General features: G+C 36.2%; 1 protein-coding gene across 4 annotated transcripts in view; it reads right to left on the bottom strand.

The window, feature by feature from the left end:
* Positions 1 to 19,090, bottom strand: part of FOXJ3 (forkhead box J3) — a 139,879-nt gene that overhangs the window by 30,302 nt on the left and 90,487 nt on the right. For 3 of the 4 annotated variants that reach the window (XM_027589476.1, XM_027589650.1, XM_027589567.1), the window contains one exon: positions 12,788 to 12,889. The exons of the other annotated variant lie outside the window; for it this stretch is intronic. In XM_027589476.1, the coding sequence (XP_027445277.1) occupies positions 12,788 to 12,889 (102 nt within the window). The remainder of the gene's footprint in view (positions 1 to 12,787; positions 12,890 to 19,090) is intronic. 4 annotated transcript variants of the gene reach the window in all.

Genomic DNA, 19,090 nt, shown 5'->3' on the forward strand with positions numbered 1-19,090 from the left:
CATGATCTCAGGGTTGTGGGATCAAGCCCCGCATCAGGCTCCACGCTCAGCGCAGAGTCTGCTTGAGATTCTCTCTCCCCCGTCCCTCCCCACTCACGTTCTCTCTAAAATAAATAAATAAATCTTAAAAAAAATAACAAGATGCTAACATACACATAAGATGCTAAGGACTATAAATCAAACTGTTAACAAGGGGCTAGGTATTCCTGAAGACTTTTATCACTGATATTAGCATTATAATTTTTAATTAGAGATAAAAAAATACTTTTAAAACAGATAACTAGCCTAATTATCCCTCAAGGTTCTATTCATCAGGTACAACCAACTTTCCTTTCCATGCTCCTACTTCCATGGACACAATACATTTAGCTTTAGGTAAAACTAATTTTTATCCACTACTAGATTATAGCTCCTTGAGTCCCCAATAAGGAATCATAACCAACATAATGCTTTCTACTCAGTATACAATTATGATATATTTGCTGACTGAATAACCAATTGAGCTATCACCATCCTTCTGTTTGTGCTAAGAATGGGATCACACTAAATGCTACAAATATCTGCCAAAAGAGGCCAAATATGTAGAAAACTAGGCATGTATCTCTCTATACTGAGGGCAAAACCAAACTGTCCCCCATTCACACTCTCTCCTGTCCATGCTCAGTTACCTACCACTCAAGTCAGAAATCTTAGACAAAATCTTTATAGCTTATTTTTTAGCTGGAAAGAGGATAAACATTTTTATTAAAATGTAAGATATACACAAAGTACACAGATTACTAATTTATTACAAAATGGGCATACTTATGTAATCACCCTGTAGAACAAGTATAGAACAGTCCTCAAACTTTGGTCCTAGAACACTTTTGCAGTCTTAAAAAATTGAAGTCACGGAGCTTGTTTGTGCTGATACATCTATTAATAATTGGCATATTATGTCCCCCCCAAATAACTGGCATATTATATATTAAAACATATTAATTTAAAAATAACAATTATAAACCCAACTAAATGTTAACATAAGAAATATTTTCTCCCAATAAACAGAATTAGAAAGAGTTCCCCTGTTTTACATTTTTGTAAATCTCAATGCCTGGCTTAACAGGAAACAGCTGGACTCTTATCCACGTATGTATTCCATCTGCTGCAGTAAGTTTTTTAGGTGGAACAATACAAAGATAGCCCAGCAACACATATAATAGGAAGAATATTTTAACAGACTTTCATATTATAGTGGATGGTCTTTTTTGATACTACACCAAAACATGCCAAGATAATTTTTTAAAGATTAGTTGCAATGTGGATCTGAAAACATACCAATAAATTTTTCATACTGTTACATTAAAATCCTGTTCTACCTTGTACTTTGAATGGATGATTCATCCAAGCATGATTTTATAACATTATGCATTAGCCATTTGGAAAATACTGGTTCACTAAGTTATACACTGACACATTTCATTATACAACATTAAAACTCTTATGTGCTAACATAACCAATGATTAAAGAAGTCTTTAAAGTCTGCTATCAGACTCACTGTGGTGGATAAAAGTTTTCCAAACTTCCGTTTTTTGCTTTAAAAACTCAAATTTTATCACTGGCAAAGGATACTGTCAACTGTTTTCCTTGAGGTGACAAACTCACTTTGTTATCAAGAAAACATCTGCCAAATCTGAATAATCAGTGTCAATTGTTCTTTCAGGTAAAAACAAAGATCCATGAACAAAGCAGCAGCTCCACATCCAACTCAAACCACACAAGGAAGGTTGCTCTTCCTTGAAGCAACCAATGTACTTCAGCATGTAGTCTAAGTGTTTTATGCATACTTCCCATTTCATCACAGAGAAGAGCAAAAAAAGACATGTACTCAAAGGTCACAACTTAATAAAACTATTTTTCCTGCTTCACCAAGGATATCATTAAGTTAAACTAGTATTTTTTTTTTCAACCTGAGGGCTGTGGGCAGTGAAGAATACAATGACTGCTAGGACACTTCAGTATTACTGCCTTGATTTGTGCTAACATTTACATACTACTGCTTTTGCCGCATCAATAAAAATACAAAAATAAAGGAAAAGGCAAATAATATTTTAGTATCATAAAAAGTCTGACCTCATGGAATCCCTAAAAAGGGTCTTCATTACCTAGGTGTTCAGAGACCACAGAACCTCTGATATAGAACATAACACGGACTCCTGAAGGCCCGTTCATTTGCTCTCCCAATCATTCACCAGCCAGTCATTATCCATCCCCATCACTAACAAAGACACCCACTATACCAACTTCTGCCACTATTAGTTGGTTTATCTGCTTTTTTTTTTTTAAACAAAGTATAAATGGAATCATGGAATGTATATCCTTTTCTGTCCTTTTACAGTAAAATCAGCTAAAGGATTACACAAATCTTTGTTTTCTATTACACTAATATCTGCTCTTACATCTTTATTACGTCCTTTGTTACGTTCCTTAAAATTCGTTTTTTTTTCACCCAATTGAAAGCTTTATAGTTTTATCATTTATAGCTCAGATCCATCTGGAATTTATTTTTGTGAATGGAAAATCTGATTTTCCCATTGATCCAGCACTATTTGTTGAAAGACATCACTGAGTTGTGTTCCGTAAGTCTATTTGTCTTCCGCCAATACCACTCTTTAAATTATTATAGGTTTACTCTTGATATCTGCAAGTATAAATCCTCTACCGTTACCTTTTCTTTCAACATTATCTTCAACTACCATTTGCCATTTGGATTCCCATTTATATTTTAAGATCAGCTGGTCATTTTCTACTCCCATCCCTTCCCCCAAAAAGCACTGTGGACCTCTGATTGGGATATTAAATCTGTAGATCAATTTAGGAAAAAACTGACTTCTTTACAATAATATTCCCTATGAAAATTATATATTTATTTATATCGTCATTTTCTCTCAGTAATTTTTTATAGTTTTCTGTGTAGAGTTCATCTTCCACTTAATCCTAGGTATTTAATGTTTCTGAATGCTAACATAAGTTTTATTATCTCTTTAATCTTATTTTCTAATTGTCTGACTTATACACAGAAATGCAATTGATTTCTAAAGTCAAACACTGATCTTGTATCAAGAACATTAAAGTTCATTTATTAATTCTAAGAGTTTATCTGTAGATTCTTTTGAATTTTCCATATAAACAATCATGTCATCTGTGAATGATAGCTTTGTTTCTTTCTCAAAGTTTATGTTTAACATTTGTTTTCTAACACTTCCATTTCTCCTCTACCTGCCTGAATACTATCGTTGTCCTATATTTTACTTCTACATATTATACACCCACAATATATTTTTGTTATTTTTGCTTTAAACAGTTTATTGTCTTTTAATGAGATTTAAATTTTTAAAAAATGCTTTATTGAACCTACATAGTTACCATTTCTGGTCCTTAATTCCTTTCTGTAGACCCAGATTTCTAGTTATTACCATAGCGCACTAATATTCTATATACTTTTTTAGTCTTCTCATGTGTTTCATTTTGTCTAACTTTTACTGCTACATCTTCAATAATCTTTCCTTCTACAATGTCTAATCTACTGTTAATTCCATCCAGCGTATTTTTCAAATCAGACATAATTTTTATCTCCAAGAAGTCTGATTTGGATTTAAAAAAAAATATATCTTCCATGTGTCTACATACATGTTCAACCTATCCTTTTACTTCTCCATGGAATACAGGTATAAAAACTAGGCTTTTTCCAACTTTACTGAGATATAATTAACATGTGAGTTTTAAGGTGTACAATATGTTCATTTGATACACTTATATTCTGCAAAATAAATACCACCAGAGCATTCACACCTCCATCACCTCACATAATTACAATTTCCTTTTTATGATGAGAACATTTAAGATCTACTCACCTAGCAACTTTCATGTATACATGAATACAATATTGTTAACAGTAATCACCATGCTATATAAAGATTCCCCAAACTTAGTCATCTTGTAACTGAAAAGTTTATACCTTTTGACTAACATCTCTCCATTTTTCCTGCCCCATAGCCCCCTGGTAACCACCATTCTACTTTCTATGAATTAGGCCTTTTAAGATTCCACATATTGGGGCGCCTGGGTGGCTCAGTCATTAAGTGTCTGCCTTCGGCTCAGGTCATGATCCCGGGGTCCTGGGATTGAGCCCCACATGGGGCTCCCTACTCCGCGGGAAGCCTGCTTCTCCCTCTCCCACTCTCCCTGCTCCCGTTATCTCTCTCTAATAAATAAAATCTTAAACAAAAAAAAAGATTCCATATATTAAGTGATATCATACAGTATTTGTCTTTCTCTGCCTGCCATTTCACTTGGCATAATACCCTCAAGATCCATTCATGTTGTCTCAAATGGCAGGATTTTCTTCTCATGGCTAAATAATATTCCATTCTGTATGTGTGTGTATGTGTGTGCACAAACCCCACCCCCCAGCTTCATTACCCATTCATCCACTGATAGGTTATTTCTGTATCTTGGCTTATGGTAATTATTTATGTTGTTTTATACTAATTCTATCATCTGTGTTATTTCTGGGTCAGTTCTGATATTTTTCTACTCATTATGGTTGGTTTTTTGTTTTGTTTTTATTTTTTTGTTGGTTTTTTGTTTGTTTACTACTTCTTTGTCAGCCTGGTAATTTTTTATTGGATGCCAGACCATTGTGAATTTTACACTGATAAGTGCTAGATATTTTTGTATTCCTATAAACATTCTTGAGCTTTATTCTGCAACACAGTTAAATTATTTGACAGGAATGAAGTATTGATACATGCTGTAACTGAGCCTTGAAAATGTATTTAGTGAAAGAAGTCAGACATAACAAGTTACGTATTACATGACCCCATTTATACGAAATGTCCAGAATAGGAAAATTCATGGAGTTAGAAAGTAAATTAATAGTTATAGGAAATGGATAGAATAGGGAATCAATGATAATGGGTACAGGCTTTTCTTTCTGGGGTGATGAGAATGTTCTGGAATTACATGGTGGTTAATGGTTGCACACCCTTATGAATATACCAAAACCACTAATTAATAAACTTTAAAAGGAGAAATTTTATAATGGTCTCTGAATTACATCTAAAAAACTTTAAATCAAATTTTAAAAACAGAATTACTTGAAAACAGATCAATCCTTTTGAGTTTTGCTTTGAAGGTATGTAGACAGGACCAGAGCAGAATTTTAGTCTAGGGCTAATTTTATTCCACTACTGAAACAAAATCCTATTTTACCTAATGACCTATAAATTATGAAGACTTTCATTTTTGTGTGAACAGTAACTATGCCTGGCCTTACAGGAGTATCAGTAATTTTCCACACTAATTCTTGTAGGTGCTTTTTTTTTTTTTATGATGTTATTTATTTATTTGACAGAGAGAGAGAGAGAGAGCACCAGTAGGCAGAGCAGCAGGCAGAGGGAGAGGGAGAAGCAGACTCCCTGCTGAGCAGGGACCCCGACGTGGGGCTCGATCCCAGAACTCTGGGATCATGACCTGAGTCGATGGCAGCTGCTTAACCAACTGAGCCACCCAGGCACTCCCTGGCAGGTGGTTCTTTCCCTAGTCTTCCTTACTCATGCACTGATAAGTACCCAACTGAAGACTCAGGGGGCACCCTCAGTATATCACTGGAATTCTTTCTTGGTGTAGTTTTCTCTTCTCTGATATGCTGCCCTGTGAACTCTAGCCACCTCAAGGATTTCATGATCTCCCAGCTCCACCTGGCTCCACTCAGGGAGACTTCTGGGCCTTAGAAACTTTCTCTAGACAGTAAGCTAGGACAATCACAGGGCTGACCTTGTTTGTTAACAATTTCTCAGGGATCACTGTCCTATGGCCCAATCTCTTGAAAACCACTGTTTTCATATATTTTGTCTATTTTGTCAGTTGTTTCAGGTAGCGGAGTAAATTTAGGCCGTTATTCCACCTTGGCCAGAACCAACAAATCTTTACAAAGAACCAACTTCTTGTTTGTTGACATATTTTTTATTACCTTTGTCTTCTTCAGATATCTGTTGCTCTTTATCTAGATGCTTAAATTAATATTCAATCTTCAGTATTCTAGTACACACATTTAAAGCTAATACTTTAACTGCACTCCATCTACAGGCTTTCATATTTTATATTTGTTTGTCATCAAAGTATTTTCTATTAGGATTCATTCTTGATCCCTGGGTTATTTATAACTATACTGCTTAATCTGCAAACTTTGGGTGATTATCTGATCATCTATTTGCTATTATTCCTACCTTAATTCCACCATGCTGGAAAATACATGTATATGGTGTTGATCTTCTGAAATTTGCTGAGACTTTCTTTATGGTCTATCATAAATCAGTATTACATGATCAATTTTGGTAAATATTCCACGTGCACATAAAAAATGTATATTCTAGGGGTGCCTGGGTGGTGCAGTCAGTTGAGTGTCCAACTCTTGGTTTCAGCTCAGGTCGTGATCTCAAGGTCGTGAGATCAAGCCGAGTCAGGCCCCGCACTCAACACAGAGTCTGCTTGAGACTCTCCTCTACCTCTCTCCCCCACATTCTCTCACTCTCTAAAATAAATCTTTTTTTTTAAAGTATATGCTGCAATTGTTAAGTGTAATATTCTATATGTATATCAAGTGGATCAACTACCCTCATTTCCTGGTTCAAATCTTCTGTATCTTTAACGGGATTTGTTTGATTCGTTGTGTTTTGGATTTTGATCTGCTTCTTCTTTGAGTTATAAAGAGACATACGTTAAAATCTTCCTCTTTGGTCAAGGACTTGTCCATTTCTCCTTTTAGTTTTGTCAGCTTTTGAGGCATATATAAATTTAGTATTGTTTTTTATTGAAATGATCCCTTTTGCATAATAAAATATTTTTGTTTTCAGTAATGTTTCTTGTCCTTTAAGATATATCTCTTGTGGGGTGCCTGGGTGGCTCAGCTGGTTAAGTGATTCTTGGCTCAGGTCATGATCTCAGGGTTGTGAGATCAAGTGAGATCGAGCCTCACGTCGGGCTCCATGCTCAGCGCAGAGTCTGCTTGATATTCTTTCCAGCTCCCTCTCTCTCTCCCCCCACTCACACTCTCTTTCTAAAATAAATAAAATCCTTAAATGTGTGTGTGTGTGTCTGTATGTGTGTGCATATAATTCTTTAAGATACATCTCTTGTGGGGCCGCTGGGTAGCTCAGTCGTTGAGCATCTGCCCTTGGCTCAGGTCATGATCCTGGTGTCCTGGGATCGAGCCCCGCATCGGGCTCCCAGCTCCACGGGAAGCCTGCTTCTCCCTCTCCCACTCCCCCTGCTTGTGTTCCCTCTCTGTGTCTCTGTCAAATAAATAAAATCTTAAAAAAAAAAAAAAAAAAGATACATCTCTTGTAAGTAGCACACAGTTGAATTTTGTTTTTTCATCCAGTCTGACAATCTTTAACCTTTTAAATGGAATACTTCATACATTTACATTTATTTCCTAACAGAACTCAATCTTTTTTTAAAAAAGATTTTATTTATTTGAGAGGGAGAGGGAGAGGAAGAAGCAGACTTCCCACTGAGCAGGGAGCCCAATGTGGAGCTCGACCCCAGGACCCTGGGATCATGACCTGAGCTGAAGGTAGATGCTTTACTAATTGAGCCACCCAGGCGCCCAACATAACTCAATTTAAATACATATTTGTTTTCCTGTTTTTCCTATCTCTTCTTTGTTCATTTCTTTTCTCCTTTCTTGTCTACTTTTGGATATATTATCTTTCCTTACTTACTTTATATTCTTTTACTATCCTTGTAGTAAACAATAAAACCACCAATATCTGAGTATTGTTAGAAATTCAAATTTTCAGGGGTGCCTGGCTGGCTCAGTTGGTAGAGTGTGTGTGACTCTTCATCTCAGGGTTGTGAATTCAAGCCCCATGTTAGGTGTAGAGATTACTTAAAAAAATAAAATCTTTGGGGCACCTGGCTCGCTCAGTCAGTGGAGCATGTGACTCTTGATCTTAGGGCTTAGTTCAAGCCCTACACTGGGTGTAGAGATTACTTTAAATAAAATAAAAATAAATAAAAAATTAAAATAAAAAAACAAAGAAATTCAAATTCTCAGACCCCAATTAAATGTACTAAACCAGAAATTCTCAGGTGAGGCCCAGCAATTTGGGTTTTAACAAGCCCTCTTAGTTATTGTGACATATGTTGATGTATTAAAGGAACCACTGCCCTAAATATTACAACATGCTCTTGACTTAGTACTTTTACCACTTCCAATGCAATGCAAAGACTTTAACTGTACCTACAGGTGATCCTTAACAAGGATTTAAACCACATGGGTCCAGTTATATACAGAATTTTTTCAATAAACACAGCACAGGAGCACCTGGATGGCTCAGTCAGTTAAACGTCTGACTCTTAATTTCAGTTCAGGTCATGATCTCAGGGATGGGCATGGAGCCTACTTAAGATTCTCTCTCTCCCTCTCCCCCTGCCTCTCGTCCCAGTTAAAAAAAAAAAAAAAAAAAAAAACTTAAAAAATAAAAGAAAAAATATAAATACAAAACAGTTACTGGGGTGCCTGGCTGGCTTAGTAGGTAGAGTATGCAACTCTTGATCTCAGGGTCGTGAGTTCAAGCCCTATGCTGGGCGAAGAGTATGATTTAAAAATATAAATAAATAGGTGTGCCTGCGTGGTTCAGTCAGTTGAGCATCTGACTTCAGCTTGGATCATGGTTGGGATCCTGGGATTGAGCCCCACCATCAGGTTGGGAGTCCGCTTGTCCCTCTCCCTCTGCCCCTCCCCCCACTCATACTGGCATGTGCGCTCTCTCAAATAAAAATCTTTAAAAACAAACAAATAAAAATACAGTACAGACGGTAAGAATATTTTTCTCTTAAGATTTTCTTAACATTTTCTTTTCTCTAGCTTTACTGTAAGAATAACAGTATATAATGCATGTAACATAACATGTATTAATCACCTATTTATGTTATCAGTAAGGCTTCTGGTCAAGAGCAGACTATTAAGTTTTGGGGAAGTCCAAGTAGACATGCAGATTTTCAACTGTGCAGGAGGTGGCGGGGTCGGCACTCCTAAACACATTGTTCAAGGGTCAACCATATTTCTTTCTGCCTTACCCTTGTAGTGTCATGTCTTTTAACTTCTATAGTATTTTAGACCCAAAGGCATTGTGTTATGTAACAGAACTGCTATTGTTGTAAACACTCAATACACATTTAGATTTATCAACAGACATACTCTTTTGGTGTTCTTCATTCTTTAACATACAGGATAATTTCCTTCTATCTGAAAAATCAATTCCCTTTAACTGTTTAATACTGGTATACTAGTAACATATTCTCTCTGATTTTGTTTCTGTAGAAACCTATTTATTTAACCATTTTTCACAGAAATTTTAATTGTAGAAATCTGGATTAGCAGGTATTACCTTTTAGCAGTATACAGATTTCATTCTCGTGTCTGGTTTTCAGCATTTCTATTCAGAAGTCACTGCCCGGTTTACTGTTGTTCCTCTGAAGTTGCCTGTTTTTGCCTCTGATTTTAAGGTTTGTTTTATCTTTGTTTTTAGCAGCTCGATTTTTTTTTTTTTTTTTTTTGGCCTGGTAAGATTTTGTTTCATTAATTCTTCTTAAGCTCTCAAGAAATTCTTGAATCTATACTGTGTTATCTTTCATCAGTTTAAAATTTTTAATATATTGTTTCTTCTTTACTCCTTTTTCCTCTCCTCCGAAACCCTAATAACAAGTTTGTTAGACCTCTTCCCCTATATCCCATTTATCTCTTAAGTTTTTCTGACTGTTCCATTGTTTTTCTTTGTGCTTCAATCTCCGTGTTTTCTATTGACATTTCTTCCAGTTCACTATTCTCTCCTCTGGTGTGCCTAATCTGCTGTTAAACCCATCTACCAAATTCTTAATTTCAGTTACTATATTTTGCAGTTCTAGAGTTTCCTCTTGATTCTTCCAAACAGATTCCAATTCTCTGATAAATTTTCTCTAATTCAACTGTTTTCTTGAACATATTAGTTACAGGTATTCTAAAATCATTATCTAGATCACTTGTAAATATGTTTATGCTGTTTTTCCTTACCCATCCCGTGGTTATTTAATTGGTCCTGTTTTCTGTAATGTCTAAAATTTTTTTACTGAAAGTGAGATCTTACTTATGAAAACTCGTAAAAGCTCAGGATGATGTTAATTTCTCCCAGAAAGGATTTAGTTTTCTTTTGGCAAGCAGAAAAAATATTAGCAACCACCCTAAGTAACAATTTGAAGCTGGTCTATTTTGGTTTGCTCTGACAGACCATAACCATTCTGAGCTATCAACTTGAAAGGCTGGAGTGTTTACCATGGCTCCCCTCCTCCTTGAAGATCATGAACAATAATTTTTGTTCCCTCCTTCTCTGTAAGGCCGCTTGATTCTAAATAGTGAAAAATCCACTTGATTTATCTATGCCTAAGCCCAAATACACATGAGTTAGGAATTAGCAAGTGCCTTAAGTGGATATTACTTGCAAGAAGTTGAACTCACTTCTGAGATTCAAGGGGATCTTAGTCCTCAAGCCCTGGCTGTTGGTAGCCTCAAACTCCAGTTTTTGGGGCGCCTGGGTGGCTCAGTTGGTTAAGCGACTGCCTTCGGCTCAGGTCATGATCCTGGAGTCCCAGGATCGAGTCCCGCGTCGGGCTCCCTGCTCAGCAGGGAGTCTGCTTCTCCCTCTGACCCTCTTTCCTCTCGTGCTCTCTATCTCTCATTCTCTCTCTCTCAAATAATTAAATAAAATCTTTAAAAAAAAAAAAAACAAACTCCAGTTTTTGTCTTCCTAGCCCAATGACTGCTCTAAGCTTCTGCTTTCTGTTTAGCCTCCACGCCATGCACTGAGAATTGAGAAATGTCCCAAGGGAAATATGCATGGCTTATCTCAATGTATTTCCCTTTTCCCTGGGATCTTTAGTCCTGAAGTCATGGCTTTTCTGTTCTCCAGTGCCTCTCCCCTCTTTTTTATTAGTAGTGGTATTTTATATAGATAGAAAGAAGTATTAATCTAATACTAACTATTCCATCATATCTAGAAGCAGAAGTCCAAACACTCCAGCTCCTTTGACCCCTGTATTATTTCATCATGAAGTCCTAGCATTACTATTTTCCTAAAAGCTACTACTATCTATGTTTAGGCCTCAGTGTCTCCTACTTGGACTACTATATGGAACAGTATCGGATATTTCTGATTCTAGCCCATATGCTCCACTAGAAATTCTTAAGTTTAGTTGGGCACCATTAGGGATAATTTCTTTCTTTTCTTTTTTTTTTTTTTTTAAGATTTTATTTATCTTACAGAGAGAGAGAGAGAGAGAGAGAGAGAGAGAGAGAGAGCGAGCCAGAGAGTACGACTGGGGGTTATGGCAGAGGGAGAGGGAGAGGGAAAAGCAGGCTCCCCACTGAGCAGAGAGCCTGATGTGGGGCTCAATCCCAGGACCCTGGGATCATGACCCAATCGGAAGGCAGATGCTTAACCAACTGAGCCACCCAGGCGCCCAGGGATGATTTCTTAAAGTACAGACTTCTGAACCCTATCTATAAGTATAAAATAAATGATTTGGCAGACCTGTAATAATACCTTGGAATTACCACCAGCATCGCTAAACACACACACACATGCACCCACATATTCCTCCCCTAAGTGATTCTGATGGAATCATTCCATGGATTGGGATTTGGGAAAAATCAATACTCTATACTTCAGCTGCCAGCTTCCTTTCTAAATTGTAAATCTGATCAGTCACTAAGATGATAGTATGCTTCTATTGGTTTATTATCTTTCTACAAATAAAAAGATCCTATGTATACAGTGTATCAGTACAATTAATGTATATATATCTGTGTGTGTGTTTATGTGTGTGCGTGATAAAATGGAAGAAATAAAGCAAGAACAAGTGAAAGCAAGGGAGAGAGAAGAGGTAAAAGCAATATTTGAAAGTGAGATTGAAAGAGAGTAGGAGCATGAGACATATATGGCTTCAAGATGCTCATGGTCTAGTAAAGGAGGAAATACATGCACAGAACTTAGTTACTTCATGAATCTCCCAGACCCTTTTTAGGGTTTTGAGATACACACTTAAGAAATTACCTTGTAAAGAAGAAACAGTTGTATTCCACTAGGTATCTAATGACTTGGCATGAAATTTTGAAGTTTTGGCCCTTGCTTCAAAAAGAAAAGAAAAGAGAGGGGAAAGGGATGGGGGGGAAGGGGAGAAAAGGAAGGGGAAGGAAGGGAAGGAAAAGAAAGCGAACTACTACATGCTATTTCTGGATATGCACCTACACTTGAATATCATGAAACAGGTTGACGACCATTCAGAGAACTCTATGAGTTTGTCCAAATTATTCATTTTACTGGATTCTGTTGACCTCTTGGGAATCTGACAATTTTTTTTCAAGAACATATTCAGAGGGGTAGTCAACGGTTTTTGAAACAAATTGATTCAATAAAATACTGACTCAAAAATTCTATCAATGGGGAACTGGCATTGTCAAGAATTTAAATTAAATAGAGCTTCCCAATAAGCATCCTCCAACTTCTTTAGAGAAATATTTTCTTCTAATTTGTGTATACCTCAAAACATTGTGGATTCAAGCTTTCAAGCTGCCATGTATAAGCTAGCCAAATTTATGTCATCTTTAAACTCAATCATATAGAACTCTATTGTTATTATAAAGGCAAATTAAATGTATTATTCAATAACATTTCAAAAGTGTTAAAAAAAAAAAAACAGAATTACTTTGTTAGTCACAGTGTTGATTGCCAGAGTTGGAGAGGCACTTCCCGAAATAATACACTCCATTCCCAAAGAATCTGAATCTATGCTATATGGAGTTGAGGCCTAAAATACAAGAACAAAATAAATAATTATTAGCTCATATATCCAGCAACTTTGACACAATTTGAAGGTATTTCATCAAATTCTCCAACATCCAGTTTTGTATTTTGTTTCTGAAAAAGAGAATTTAAATCCCTACCGAAATCTCTTGTACTATATTTTAATATGTTACTGACCTGGTATCACAAAGTCCATTGGTCTGGCTACTTCTTACCAGCTCTTTTTAATTGACTGTGGGATAGTTGAGCAAAAATTCTAAACTTATGTAGTAGAGACTGCTAACGGTCCTCTAATATCCATTTCCCCTGTTCTCCCTTTTAGTAATAAAACCCTATAGTTATTGACTTACGACCGCCCAGCTAAATACTACCTTTACAGCTTCATTTGCAAGTAGTTGTGGCCATGTGACTAAGGTGTATGTGGCCATGTAACTAACTCATGTAAAGGAGATATGAGCAAGAGTGATATGTGCAACTTCTGGATGTGTTTGAAAAGAACCTGCTTTCCTCTACTCTGTCTTTCCCTCTTATTGCAGGCTGGGACACAGACACAGTGGTGGTCATCTTGCTTAACCAAAAAGCCAAGGGTAATACTCTAGGAAACACTGAAAAGACAAGATTAGAAGGAACATCAACATCTGAATGAACTTGTGGAACACAGATGGCTGGCTATCCGTCTAATCTTTCAATCTAGACTGTATATTACAGGAAAATATTCTTTAGGAATGAAGGCAAAGGAAGACATTTTCAGAGAAAGAAAAACTAAGAGAATCTGGTGCCAGGAGACCTGCATATATTACAGGAAAGTTCATTAGGCTAAAGGGAAATTATAGCACAGGGAAACTTGGACCTGAAGGAATGAATTAAATAAAGCACCAGAAATGGTAAACATCTGGGTAAATATAAGACTGTTGCTTTCCTCTTAGGCTTCAAGAACCACATATAATTATTTAAGGCAAAATTGTAACACTGTCTTGCAAGACTTCCAATATATGCAGGTATCATACATATTACAACTGGAAGGAATGATGAGGAAAGAGGCAAAAGGGACCCATGTGTTGGAAGACTTCTGTATTTTGTACGAAATGGTAAAATATTAACTGAGTAGACTGCAAAAAGTTAGGAATGTATACTGAAATCCCAATATATAAATCCCTATCTATAGCTAAAAAGCCAATAGATAAAACAGAATCCTAAAATATATCTAAGTAACCTAAAAGAAGGCAGGAAAGGGGGAAAGAAAGGAAATAAAACATAGAAGTCAAACAGAAAACAAAATGTAGACCTAAATCTAACAAGATCATTACATTAATGTTAATAATCTAAACCCTCCAATAAAAAGACTGTGAGAGATACTAAAAAAGACTCAGCAAACTGCAGCCCACAACAGTCACAACTTCAAACATATAGACACAGATGAGTTGGAAGTAATACATGGAAATATGTATATACTGCAAACAGTAAGCATAAGGATAAAATGAGTCAGGTCATTAGTATCAGATAAAACAGATGGTAAGGCAGATTATACCAGACATTTTAAAAACATTTGATAAAAGAACTGATGAAGACATAACAATTATAAATATAAATGTGACTAATAACAGAGCTTCAAAATACATGAAGCAAAAAAACTGACAATTAAAAATCAGTAAGAAAAAGAACACTGGGATACATTAGAAAATGCCTTGATCTAACGGATATTAGAGAACACTATGCCAAACTGTAGAATACATATTCAAGTGCACACAGATATTCACTAAGATATGGCACATGTTGAGTCACAAGATAAGTCTCAATAAATATGTAAAGAGTGAAATGAAAAAAAAATGTATTATAAAACAGTAAGATATCTAGGAAAATCCAACATTTGGAATACTTGGAAATTAACATACTTATATAATTAATTCATGGGTCAGATAGGACTCACAAGGGAATTTTCCAAGTATTCTGAACTAAATGATAAAAAAGATGCATCATACCAAAATTTGTGAGATGCAGTTAAAACAGCCTTAGAGGTAAACCTGTGGCTTTAAATTCTTATATTACAAGAGGAAAGGTCTCAAACCAATTAATTACCTACGCTGGGAACAAAAAGCTAGAAATATCATTAAGTGAACAAATTAGTAAGTAGAAGGAAGTAAATGATAAAGATAAATATACAAATAAACAGAAAACAGACAACAGAAAAAAATTAACAAAGACAAAACCTGGTTCTTTGAAAAGACTAACAAAATTGAGAAAAAGCTATACTGGAAAAAAAAAGAGAAAATACATATCCTTGATTTCAAGAATGAAAGAAGAGTTATTACTACAGATTCTATAAATATTAAAAGAGGATATTATGAACCACTTTATACCAACAAATTCAACAACTCAGATGAAAGGGACAAATTCCTTTAAGAATATAATTTACCAGAAGTGGCATAAAAAAGAGAAAATTTGAAAAGTCCCATATCAAATAAATTAAACATCAAAAACCTACCCACAAAAAAACCTGCAGGGCCAGATGGTTTCACTAATGAATTTTCTCAAACATTCAAGAAAGATATACCAATCTACAAAAACTTTTTCAGAAAACAGGGGAAAGAATACTACCAATATGAGGCCAATATAATCCTTATACCAAAACGTGACAGACATCACAAAAGAAGAAAATTATAAATCCATATCCTTCATGAACACAGATGCAGAAATCTTTTAACAAAACAGAGCAAACTGAATCCAACAATATACGAAAGGGATAATATATCATGACTCAGTAGGGTTTATCCAAGGAATGCAGGTTTAACCTTCTAAATGCAACCAGTGTAATTCAACATGCTAACGGAATAAAGAAAAGCCATATGATCATTTCAATAGGTATAGAAAAAGTATTTGATGAAATCCTACACCTATCTATTCATGATTAAAAACTCTCAGCAAACTAGGACTAGAGAACTTCCTCAATCTAATAAAGGGTATCTACAAGAGCCCAACATATATGTCACAGGGTACTTTCCCCCTCAAAATGGAAATAAGGGAAGGATGACCACTTTCATCACTTCTATTTAACACTATACTGGAGATTCTAGTTCACTTTAATAAGATGGGAAGAGACAAGAGTAAGAGGGAGAGGAAAACTGTCTATTTGCAGATCACATAACTGTTTATTGTGGAAAATCCCAAGGCACTATAAAGTAACTACTAAAACTAACATAATAGGATACAAGGTTAGTATATAAAAATTAAATTAATTTTTTAAGCAACAAACAATTGGAAACTGTTTTAAAATATATAGCTTCCAAAAACAAAATATTCAGGATTAAATCTAACTGGAAATATCCAAGTCTCCTACACTGAAAAGTAAAAAACATTCCTGATAGAAATTAGAGACCTAATGAATGAAGAGATACAACATCTTCATGGCTTGGAATAATCAATATTGTTAAGATATCAATTCCTGCCCCACCCTTCACCCCCCCCCCCATCAGGCGTACCAGGAGATGAGAATGGAGGAAGGCATGAACAACAAAGGGGAAACGAAACTTTTGGTGGTGACTAAAATGTTCACTTAATACTGGTGTAATTTCACATGTGAAAACTTCTCAAATTGTAAACTTTATTTGATGAATTATACATAAACAACCTCTCAATAGTATTGTAAAAAAAAAAAAAAGTAAACTAAATCCTACCCAATCACTGGAATGAACCCTCATGAAAACACTTCCTGGTTTACAATCTCTTACTGGATAGGATTTCTCTGACTTTATAACCCCCAGGAAATTCTATTCACACCTACCTCCTGGAGGCAACATGTAGTTCCTCCCACATAATGTACACCCAGTACATGTTCACCCAATTGAAATAAATGTTTTTTTCAGTTCTAGGAGTTCTAAGAGTAGGAATATAGACTGCTTTCCTTCCTCTGCTCACTTAAACCTTTAACTAAATCCCCCCTTACTCAGACTCAGGCTTAGAGATGAAAAAAGGCACACAACGGGGGAACATTTAACCAACAAAACTACTCTGTATGGTGGCTCAGTTGGTTAAGCGACTGCTTTCAGCTCAGGTCATGATCCCGGAGTCCTGGGATCGGGTCCCACATCGGGGTTCCAGCTCAGCGGGGAGCCTGCTTCTCCCTCTGACCCTCTCCCCTCTCGTGCTGTTTCTCTCTGTCTCTCTCTCAAATAAATAAAATATAAAAACAATGACAGAAACTAAGTCACAAAACGACAACAATCTCAGATATGCAGAAAATATAGAATATTCTGCCTAGAAGAACGTCCTCTTTTCTATTTATCCATCTTCCAGTTATCTTCCTGATTAATTAAACTTGTAATCACCTTTGAACTGTCACACACAACTTCAAGAATAAGTAATGTGTATGCCCCCATTTTTGTCCCAATAAAAGCTGGATAACTGCAAAGTATATGGGTTGTTTTGTTTTGTTTTGTTTTTGCAGAGGCCAACATGTTTAAGATAATGAGTTTATATACTTTACCTGGCTTTTACTCCCACAGATAATTTCCACAACAATGCATTAGAAGATTTTAGCAAAACCATCCACAGCAATTTCCTCTCTCTCTGCTTCTACCATTCTCCTATAGCAGCTACACTGTTCCTGTGTCACTACTTTGCCCTCCAATGGCTTTCTACCCCTCCCTCAAGGTAAAACCCAAGTCTTTATTACAAAAGGTATACAAGGCCCTACACAATCTACTTCCTGCTCCCACCATTTACTTCTCTGATGTCAAGTCCTACTGATGAGGGAACAGAAGGCAAGCTGAGGACAAAGCAGAAAGTGATACCCCACATCCCCCCTTCATGGGATATATGTGACATTCCTCAGGCACTCCTGGCTGCCCTAAAACAAAGGAAAGGAAAAAGTAATAGTTAACTTATAGAGATCACAATCCTGCAAGACATGAGTCTCCCTCAGTTTACAAATGTCTTAGCAATTTACAGGAACAAAGCATTTCTATCAATAACCTAGCTTCCATAAGGAAACGTAGATACCATTAAATGTCTTTATAATCTGCAGCCCATTGATAGATACTTGAAGTGGACAGAGTGTAATGTTACTCCAGGAAGTTCCCAACTATCTTCATGTTAATGTCTTGCCAGAAGGAAAAACAACCTTAACTTGACAATGGCAAGGCCTCCCAGGATCCAGTGAGTCTTCTTTAACATAGGAAAATCTTTTTGAAACATCCCTTTTCCTTACCTCCCTTAACTCCCAAGTATACATCAGTCACTCCTCTCACAATCCCCGGGGCAGCAGCTCTTTCTGCCCACAGGCCCTGTCCCTGTGCTTTAATAAACCACCATTTTGCACCAAAGACGTCTCAAGAATTCTTTCTTGGTCGTCGGCCCACCAAACCTCACCTATATTCCAAACCACTATCCCCTCCTCCACACACTAGAACAACCACAGTGACCTCCTTGTTGTTTCTCAAGACCCCAGGTATGTTTCTACCTTGGAGCCTTTGCACTTGTAGGATTTCCAGGGCCTACAGAGCTGACAATCCACTTACATTTATATATAAAGAAACTATGGCCAGAAAAACATCTAAATTATAACACAGTAACTGTAAAACTAGGTCTCCTAACTTCCTAAGTTCTATTTCCCCTAAAGTTGTAATTAATAAAAGTGACACCTCATGACTTTGTAACATGACTTGATTTTGCTCATAATTTTACTGTTCTTAAACAGAAGAACTCTGGATGATTAAATGCTGCTAAAATATAACACAATCTCAGGGGGTTTTTTGGTTTTGTTTTTAGAGTTTCTATTTCCTACCACTGGCAGCATCCCAGGAGCATTATTTCCTACTTAGAATCCTTTCAAAGCACCTTACCTGTGCCAAGCATCCAACAGAAACACAGTAAACATGTGCTCTCACTATCCATAAGCAACAGTTACATACAACCATTTCAACTTTTTCTACAACAATACTAAATTTGTCCACTTATTTTAAAATCCTGAGTGAGGCACTTAGGCAAACACTAACCAGTGACCAGGAAGGGTCTCTTTCAATTACAAGAAACAATATACTCAAAAAGATGCACCTTCAGTCTACTAATTTAACAGTTGTGCCCATACACACCTTGAAGAGACAAAAGATTTTTTAAAGAATTTCCTGGATTGGATCCAATTTAAGAAATAAGTCAAAGGCTATGAAAATGCAAGAGGCTACAAAAAACAAAGGGTGCACACAGATCTGAA

Source organism: Zalophus californianus, chromosome 4 (assembly GCF_009762305.2).
Source record: "Zalophus californianus isolate mZalCal1 chromosome 4, mZalCal1.pri.v2, whole genome shotgun sequence".
Taxonomy (NCBI): domain Eukaryota; kingdom Metazoa; phylum Chordata; class Mammalia; order Carnivora; family Otariidae; genus Zalophus; species Zalophus californianus.